The sequence below is a fragment of the Alligator sinensis genome, unplaced genomic scaffold (genome assembly GCF_000455745.1).
Source record: "Alligator sinensis unplaced genomic scaffold, ASM45574v1 scaffold1023_1, whole genome shotgun sequence".
NCBI lineage: Eukaryota > Metazoa > Chordata > Crocodylia > Alligatoridae > Alligator > Alligator sinensis.
The window spans coordinates 713,848-723,498 of record NW_005842373.1 but is presented as its reverse complement, the minus strand read 5'-3'; the positions used below and the strand labels follow the sequence as shown (position 1 = coordinate 723,498).

At 47.2% G+C, this 9,651-nt stretch overlaps 1 protein-coding gene across 1 annotated transcript in view; it reads right to left on the bottom strand.

Moving 5' to 3' along the window:
• Positions 1 to 2,812: 2,812 nt before the first annotated feature.
• The window catches only part of DHRS7C (dehydrogenase/reductase 7C), a 46,758-nt gene continuing 39,919 nt past the window's right edge, over positions 2,813 to 9,651 (bottom strand). The window contains exon 7 of the mRNA XM_006029346.2: positions 2,813 to 3,068. Within this exon, the coding sequence (XP_006029408.1) occupies positions 2,860 to 3,068 (209 nt within the window). The 3' untranslated portion in view covers positions 2,813 to 2,859. The remainder of the gene's footprint in view (positions 3,069 to 9,651) is intronic.

The following is a 9,651-nucleotide window of genomic DNA, read 5'->3' as shown; positions in this document are numbered from 1 at the left end:
TTGTCTCCACACTGGTGGGCAGCAAGCAGCAGGGCTGCTGGGGCCCCTCAGCCAATCAGCAGCATGGAGACAAAAACAGTGTCAAGTTTAAAACCAGGCCTAGTGGGGATGCGGGCTCTGAGTCACTGCCACCCAGCGCTGGAGCCAGAAGGATGCGCTGGCTGCATCCCTGCACCATCAGGGTGTCCTGCTTCAGTAGCTGGTAGCAGTGGCAGAAGAGCAGGAGGTGTGAGAGCAGTCCTGTCAGGAGAAGGACATCACCCAGGAGACCACCTGGGATGAGGCACAGGACCAGGCACAGCAGGAGCAGTGGGCACAGATGGACGGCCTGGAGCAGGAGCATGTTGAGCTGCTCCAGCAGCAGGTGGCCCTCCAGGCCCAGGCAGTGGAGTCCGAGGACGCCAACCACTGGATACTGGACACCCTCCTGGACCTGGTGGTCACACCACCACTGCCCAGCCCCACCCATGGCCCTGCAGGGCCCCTGGGTCCCACCCACCACCATGCAACAGGCCCCGTCCTGGGCCTGGGTGGAGGTCCTCCAGCACCTCCTGCCCACCACAGCCCCTGGCCCAGACCCTGCCCCAGGCCTGCTGCCACCCACCTGAGCCTGGACCCACCGCTTTTCCTTGTACCACACACCTAAGGACATGGATATACCTCACAGGGACACTGGGGCTGCACTGAGGCAGCAGAGGGGGAGCCGTCTGCCCTCAGGAAGTGCCATCCCAGGTGACTGCAGCATAAGGCCACCACCTGCTGGGGCTGCCACAGCCCCTGGATGCATGAAGGAATGGCCCAAGGGTGGGGTGCTTGACACCTGGCCCTGGGTTCTGCACCCTAGGCCACAGCACCCCATGGCCCCCACTCTGGGACATAAAAACAGAGACATCGCAGATAGTTTTGATGATGAAAGGAGGTATTTTATTGTTGATGGATGGGGAGAAAGCAGGGAAGGAGCTGAATTTGTTGGGGAGGGAGGGTGGAGGGATGAGGGTGGGTGTTGTTAGGGAAGTAAAAGGTTTTTTTTGTTTCGAACGTGTGTGTTCTGCAAGTGGTGCTGCCTCCATGGTACTCCGCATGGGCCAACCCCACATACTCCCACCAAAGTAGCCCACACCATGCTCCCTCCCACGCCTGCTGACCTGGGCCCTGCCCAGGACGCACAACTTCCAGTAGGGCTGTGCCCAGTGCTGCTCATCTCCCTTCACTTCCAGCAGGAGCTGCCTGGCTGAAGCTTACCCCCACTCACCTGCCTGGAGCAAATCACCCAGCCAGCTACAGCTGCACTGGCAACAGCCCTATTGGAAGCTGCATGTGGTGGCTGGAGCCTGGCATGACAGGGTTGTTCTGTTCCCCTCGCTTCCAGCTATGATTCTTCCTCTGGCTCCTGCTGTGCCACTCTAGGTGGGGGGAGTGGGGGGAAGTTGAAGCTGGGTGGGCAGTTCCTGCTGGAGGTGAGGAAAGCAGAATAGCACCCAGCTGGCTGAAGCTGCATGAGGAACAGCCCAGCCAGAAGATGTACGCTGGCTGGGGCTGGGGCTGGGGCTGGGACCGGGACCGGGGCTGGGACCAGGCCAGCGGGCATGGGCAGGAGTGCCATGGGGTGCCCCAGGTGGGGCTCATTTCCATGCAGAGAACCTCAGGGGCAGCTGCCAACTGCACAATAGGGGGTCACAGCTCTATGCCACTGCCACTGTGGAGGGGCACAACTCCCCACCACTGCCCTTGCTGCTGCTGGGAGTTGGGTCCAGTCAGGCTGCAGCCCCATGCCCTGTTGTTGGCACAGAAATTGCAGTGCTGTCACCACCCCCACTGCTGCTGGGCCTTGGCCTCAGCCCCATGCCCTGGACGCCACTGTCGGCACAGAAATCTGGGGGAAGGGAGACATGTGCCCCCTCCCCCAAGCTCCCCTGACATGTTGCCAATGCACAGATCCTCCCACCCCCACAGGGCAGGGAGCAGATTGCAGCTCAGCCTGGGACCCCAGCCCTGATCTGTCATGGCCCCATGATCCCAGCCTCACCTGCATTTCCTGCTCCTGAACACTGCTCCCAACCTGCCCAAAGACCCAAGGGGAATTTTAGTGAGTTGTGCGGGGTGGGAGGGGAGCTGCTGTTGCAGCATGTGACAGCTCATCAAAACTCCCTATGTGACCCTTGGGACAAAATAAGTGTCCGCACGTGAATTATGACCACTCATCTCTCCTTCCTTGCTTTTGTGGGTCTAGACAAATGGGAGGCAGGCACTGAAAATCGCAGTCTTGTGATAGAAAGGGAAGAATGAATCTGATGGGGAATGTGTAGAGAGGGCTAAATGAGCTGTTAAGGGGGTTTGAAGTCAGATTATTTTCAACTTAATAGAACCATTGAATATATATAAATGAATCTCCATCCCATCCAATTTCTCTCTATGACCTCCTCTTCCCGACCCCTCTTTCATTTTTGTGACCACCCCATTTCTACTGCCCAACAAAACACTATCCAACACATTAAAATTGTTGCTGTGGAGACAGTAACATACAGGAAGCCTATCCTATTTCTATCTGTGTTGAGGCATCAGGCCCTTCCCCTATCCTCTGTTCTACCTAGTGAGATTCAGCTATCTTACTTTGTGCAGATCTCAGCATAGTGGGATACTAGGTGCTGCTGTAATACAAATAACAATAACAGTTAATGTTATTCACTGAGCCTGATAAAGGTGCAGTCCTTAAAGGCAACTTGTTCATACCAACTCTGTGAACCATCTGGCAGCAGATTCTAGCTTGTCTTCATTCTAAAGTGGAAACACATAAAAAAACACTCCTATTTGAAACAGACTTTATTGAAGTCATGAGCAGATGGAAAGCAGTGAACAAAATCATTTCTGCTCTTCCACTTTCTGCTTGTCCTTAGTACCAGAAGCAACAATGGCAAAAAACAATGCTGGGAAGAAAATACGAATATAAACAGCAGCTTTAGGGATGGGGTTGGCCATAAACACTTCCTGCTTCTTTCTGCTCACTGTGCACAGAACTTCTTCTGCAACTTCCATGGGGTGCACACCATACGCCAGCTTTCTGAAAAAGACTGCAAATGAAATAAGAGGAGTAAGACAGTGATGCAGCATGGAGTCAGGAAGAAGAGTAGGTACACTGAGAAGACATTTGCAGTGATGGGGCAACAGGTGGACCATCTGTAAAATTAGTGCTGAGAAACATTGCAACCTGCCAGAAGCAAGGAAGCCCCCCTCCCACTCCACACAAGTGTCATGCTTCCTTCCCTTCATCTGTACTTCATTTTAAAACTAAAACCCCATCTACTTTCCTTTCTTGCCCTCTTGCCTTCCACCACAAAATCTTTGTGTGGCTTGGAAAGTCTACAGAGACTCCAAACACTGAACAAGCCTTCAACACTCTTAAGAACCTGAAGAAATTCCCAGACAAGACAGAATAGAACACAGGTACCCAGGTCTATTGACGCTTCTTTCCACCTTAAAGAAAATTACACTGATGGCTACAGAATTGTAAAAAATAAAGGAAAACCCCCGCAGTGACCAGGAGACTGGCAGTGAAGTTAAAGTATCCAGGAAATACATTGTGGCCACATACTACCTGCTGAATATGCACTCCCACCTCAGGAAATAAAGATACCCAAGCAATGTTTGGTCTGGTTTCTATTCTAGACATGAAAGGCTTGGTTCTCATGCCTGTTTCACAAGGTGTAGTATCATTTGAATTCTGCAAAGTCAGTGGAGTTATTCCTGATTTTAAAATAAAGATTAGGATCGTGTCATAGAATTTTTTTGCCTGGTATGGAATATAATTTTTTATATACCATATTGTTAGTAGCAACATGTAGCCTTTCCCCACTGCCAAAATAGCTTCCAGGTGCCTGTCACTTTAAAGGCATCCCTATGGTGTCAGGTGCAGCAGTAATAGTCAGACTCAGCACATATTTTCACAGGAAGTTAGGCCTCTAAAAGTTTAGAAAGGATTTGCAATCAGTGGGCATTGGAAAGCTGCATTCTTTTAAAACTTTCACTAGCAGTCAGATCCAAACTGACTTTGTAGGTAGGTGCCTCCAGTTAGGTATTGAAATATCTAAAATTTAGGTGCCTTAGTCCAGGAAGGTAACACAAATTGATGGGGTTAAATACCTAGGGCAGCTATACATGTGCCCAATGCCTGCTCCTACACATTCTAATTAGAATATATCAGAGCAGACTTAATTAATCAAGTATGCTGGAGCACTCTAATTAAAACACTCCAGCAGCCTTGGTGTCATGTGTATTGAGTGTCTCCATGTTTCAAAATGGCAGTGGGGGCACTTTAACTAAAGTTTGTCAAATGAGTTAATGTAGCCCTGCCGCCATTTTGAAGAGCAGGAAAGCTGGTCCAATTAAAATACTGCCCCCCACACATACTCCTCAGCATATGTAAAGATGCCCCTAGGCTCCTTACACAGTGTGGGGAAACCTAGACACCTCCCCAGGGCAATCTAGAATTCCTGCTCTACCTTAGATGGAGAGCTTTTAGTTGTAGATGAGCTGGACTAGATTCCAGCTGAAGTCTTATAAGAAAATGTTATATTGTGCCCTAGAAGTACCCTGAAGAAGATAGTTCCCTAACAAATATTGATACACCTTGAAAAATGGGCTGCAGTCTGGAAAATTCAATTTATTTAATCAAATTCTGACAGTTATGGCACACTGGGAGAGTCCGGCCCTCTCTGGTCAACAGCAAGATTTCCTCCACATTGGACGTGTCTACACGAGATGCTACTGCACAGTGGTTACTGAGCATTTATTTAGTCCTTGTATAATCAAGTACTAAATAAAAGTGCAGTAACTGGAGTTACTGTGCAGTAGTGCCAGCAAATGGCTTTTTAGTGATGCTACTCCACAGTAGCTTAACAATACTGTGTAGTTGAGTATTAACACAGCTTGTGCTGTGACACGCTATGCCATATTATTCAACTACTGCTCAGTTAGCGTCTTGTGTAGACACACCCACCTTATGAAATTTCCTTTAAGAATGCCCTATAATACATGCCCTCTCCCCAGCTGACTCCTGATGGTGAAGTTCCCATTAACAATACAAACAATCCAAATACAACATTAAAGCTAAAATTAGTGCATCTAAATTAAATTATAAACCACATTTTGGTATATAATTTCCACAAATAATTCTGAGATCTCATGCTAATTTACATATATTTTCACACAAATGGATAATTAACTTAGTTTGTAAGCTCAGCACTGAGGCCCAAAGCAGACTGCTATCTTTTCAAGAGCAGTTTGGACAGCCGCTTGGCTGGGATGGTTTAGTCAGGGATGATCCTGCCTTTATTAGGGAACTGGACTAGGTGACCTTGTGCAGTCCCTTCCAGCCTTACTTCCCTATCATCCTATGATCATTTCTTTTCTAGCAATAACTCTTATGGAAAGCATGATAGTACCCTTCATGACAAATGGTTCACAGGGAGAGACACAACACCCTTTAATATTGAACCACACGATTATTTGTTAGCTAGTACTCAAATGTTTAGGTGTCAGACTTTTTTGGCTTTGAGAGCAGAGTATGGTCTGTTAGAGTGGAAACAGACACCACCTTTCATCACCTGTGTGCTTCCATAAAAATACTTACGGTGGCACAAAGACCAAGCAAACAAATGTCCACGCACCTTACAATGCCACAAATGCTCAAAATTTGCGGCCATGACAAAATGGTATCAATTTGTGCCCCTATTTAGCAGCAGACATCTGTCTGCTTTATAGCACAAGAGTGCAGGCAGTCTGGAGCTGCCTCTGCTCTCCAGCTGCTCTGGACAGGTGCTTAGGGGGCTTGAGGGTCCTTCTCCTGCACACCTGTGGTGGCCAGAACCAGAGGGGTTACTATCATGACCAATAAATATATGCTCTTGGAGACATCCAGGCAATTGTTTAGTAGTTAAGATCAGCTAATGCAAAGCTTGCAAGTTTGCAACCTGCAAGTGGAATTTGTCTGTCACAATTTAACCAAAGTGTTGAATCTAACTGTTTGCACTGATCATGGGCCCCAAACATAAACAAACTACAAGATTAGCTGATCTAACAGGTTTTTTAAAGGTCAGCTGTAACACGATCTGACCACCTAATATAATTAGCACATTCCTAGGAATCCAAGGAATAAAAAAACAAGGGCTTGAGCTTGGGCAGGTAATGCTAATTTCAAACCTCAAAGTAATGTGGTGTAATTTGCTTATTGGGTGAACCCGAGTTCAGGTGGTAACCTTTCATGATAATTTCTAACACCTTTTGATCCCATAGGGTAACAGCTATAGGGCAAGATTGTGAGTGACTCTAAAACCAACAGATTAGCATAAAATAAGGCATAAAGGATTGTGCATGTCAAGTGACCAGTTAGAAGGACAGGACAGAAGGACCATTGCTGTACCAAGCCAGACTCCCTGTGTGAGTGAGGACCGGATCCTGACCAAGGGATCTTCCCGGTGACCCCTCGGACAGCGTTGATCAGGGCCACCTGACTTCGCTGGAACAACTTGGCACGCACCTGGCATAGAGGGACTGCAGATAAATTGCCAACCCCATGTGAGAACTCTGTCATTCTGTCTATCTGTTGTTATCATTCACTATTAGCTCTTTATTACTGTACTATTTTTTTGTTGCATTAACCTTTCTGTTAACTGTTGTATGCTAAACTATAAGTAAATTTGCCTTTACTTCACTCCCAACTCGCCTCCTCAATCCCGAACCCAGCAGCCTAATGGCTGATACACTTACAATGCCTAGCCAGCCTGTGACATACACCCCAGGATTCCCACACAGCTCAGACTCCTCAAGCCTCTAGAGAACCTGCTTGGCTTACCCCTCTTTCAGAGATGTGTCCCTGGGCAATCTTGGGACATGTCTCCATAAGCCAGAAAAGCTGGGGTTTCTCCACTTACAGAGATGTGCCCCCAGAATCTCTGTGGTGCATCTCTCTAAGTGTGGAAACCTTGACTTTGCCCACTTCTGGAGATGTGCCCTGGAAGTTCCGGGGCATGTCTTTGTAAGAGAGGAAAGATGGGCAGGTGTTCCTAGGGCTCACAGTGCCCGATCCTGTGAGGAAATTCCTGGGCCCCTCAAGCTCTGGGAAGACACATCACCCCTTGTCCTGAAGCATCAATGGACAAGACAGTAAGTAACCTGTGTTTCAGCCAGTGAAGTGGATCAGCTATGCTGGGACACATCTCAGCACGACTGATCCACTTCATTTGGCAATGTCTATTTCTAGCCCTAGAGAGACACTACAGCCAAATGCTCCTGTTGAATTATCTGTAGATAAGAGCAGATCCAAAAATCCTCTCTAAGGAGCCCAGCTATTACAAAGGGATAGAGAATTACATTGATTTAGTGTGAACTACACAAGGAAATAATTTGGTTTTCTTCCTTCTGACATGCAGTGTGTAGAAAAGTGGATGTCTTTTAAGCCTGTCATGGTAAAGATCACAGGGCTAGTCCTACCTCTGTCTGAAAGATCGGCCTCTTACGTATTATGGCTGCACTGTGTGAGAGAAAGAGCAACAGCAGAGATAGGCAGGGCACACTGCGGTGGTGGCAGCAGCAACAATGGGGGACTGTTTTTGAGTCCCCAGCATAGATAGGACTCCTGCACACATCCCCAGAAGCTTCCCCTGTCCAACGTTTTCCCCACTTCCTCATCCCTACCCCTACTGCTGTCCCGCAAGCTTTGTCTCTGACTGAGCTGTTGTTTAATTTTGATTAATGTGCTACTTAGGTATTCATAAATCTAAATACATGAAAATGGCAAGTACATCTCCACTGTCACTAACTCTCACAATGTTAAAATGAATATTTCATATTTTCTCAACACCGGAAGGACATATCAGAGGCCTTGGTATTAGTGCCTGCATCTTGTAGATACCCTCCATTATATAAATATCAGAACTCTATGTTGCTGCTGTAAATGTGTAACTAAATAACAGACAAGGTTCCTTGGGTGAATTTGATATCTTTTATTAGACCAACCCAAATGGTTGGAGAATAGTTATTAAGCAAGCTTTCGGGTTCAAAAACCCTTCATCAGGCTAAGGAAGTTTCAGCAGGTGCTGTGTGCTCTTCCTGGAGGGAATGGAAAGTAAAGAAGCCAGGGGCTGGGCTGGGGAGTCAGTTGCCAGGCAGATTGTAATGTATCAAAAATCCAATGTCTATGTTTAGTCCATGATCTCTAGTATCCAGCAGGCTGATGAAATGGAGCTCATAGGCTCGTCTCTGGGAAGTGTTGTGTAAGTTTCCCTTGAGGATCAGGACTGAGAGATTGGAGAGAGAGTGGCCCTCCTGTGAGAAATGTGCCCCCACCGGTAATTGGGTGTTTCTGTCTTTGATGGCTTTCCGGTGTGCATTCATTCTGGTGCGCAGATGTTGTCTGGTCTCTCCTACATATCTTCTATCAGGGCATTTGGTGCATTGGATGAGGTATGAGGTATATTACATTCCTGGAGGTGCAGCTGTAAGATCCTGGGATGCTGATGGCTCTGTTGTGGGGTGTAGTGATAGTGGGGGTGGTGGAGATGTGTTGGCAGGTTTTGCATTTCTTGTCCTGGCACGGTCTGGATCCTTTTGGTGTGTTCTGGGCTTGAGGAAGTTTGCCAAAACCTGCCAACACATCTCCACCACCCCCACTATCACTACACCCCACAACAGAGCCATCAGCATCCCAGGATCTTACAGCTGCACCTCCAGAAATGTAATATACCTCATCCAATGCACCAAATGCCCTGATGGAAAATATGTAGGAGAGACCAGACAACAACTGCGCACCAGAATGAACGCACACCGGAAAGCCATCAAAGACAGAAACACCCTATTACCGGTGGGGGCACATTTCTCACAGGAGGGCCACTCTCTCTCCAATCTCTCAGTCCTGATCCTCAAGGGAAACTTACACAACACATCCCAGAGACGAGCCTATGAACTCCATTTCATCAGCCTGCTGGATACTAGAGATCATGGACTAAACATAGACATTGGATTTTTGATACATTACAATCTGCCTGGCAACTGACTCCCCAGCCCAGCCCCTGGCTTCTTTACTTTCCATTCCCTCCAGGAAGAGCACACAGCACCTGCTGAAACTTCCTTAGCCTGACGAAGGGTTTTTGAACCCGAAAGTTTGCTTAATAACTATTCTCCAACCATTTGGGTTGGTCTAATAAAAGATATCAAATTCACCCAAGGAACCTTGTCTGCCTATATCCTTAGACCAACACGGCTACAACCTAAACCCCTGTAACTAAATAACAGAAATTCTTGGTTAAGTTTCAGAAGTGTACCTAAAGTAGTAGGCCCCAAAATCCTGTTTCTGAGTGACTGTAAAATGAACCATTGCAGACTTGACACCAAGCCAAGGAAAGAAGGTAATTAATATATCCATTAGAGAACTAGTTCAATCCAGTTCCAAGAGTTTCAGTGAAACAAATATATTCAAATATATCCAACCAAAGTGTAGAAAGATTCATATCAGCAATTATTATATATCTGTGATTGTATACCTGAGGAGGTTGGGAAATGTATTGGTTGGCACATTGCTTGGCACATTTATTTTCCTTCTACAGGAAGCACTTCTACAGTGTTTCATCTCCTTTGCTCTCATCACTTGCTCCTCCCTTT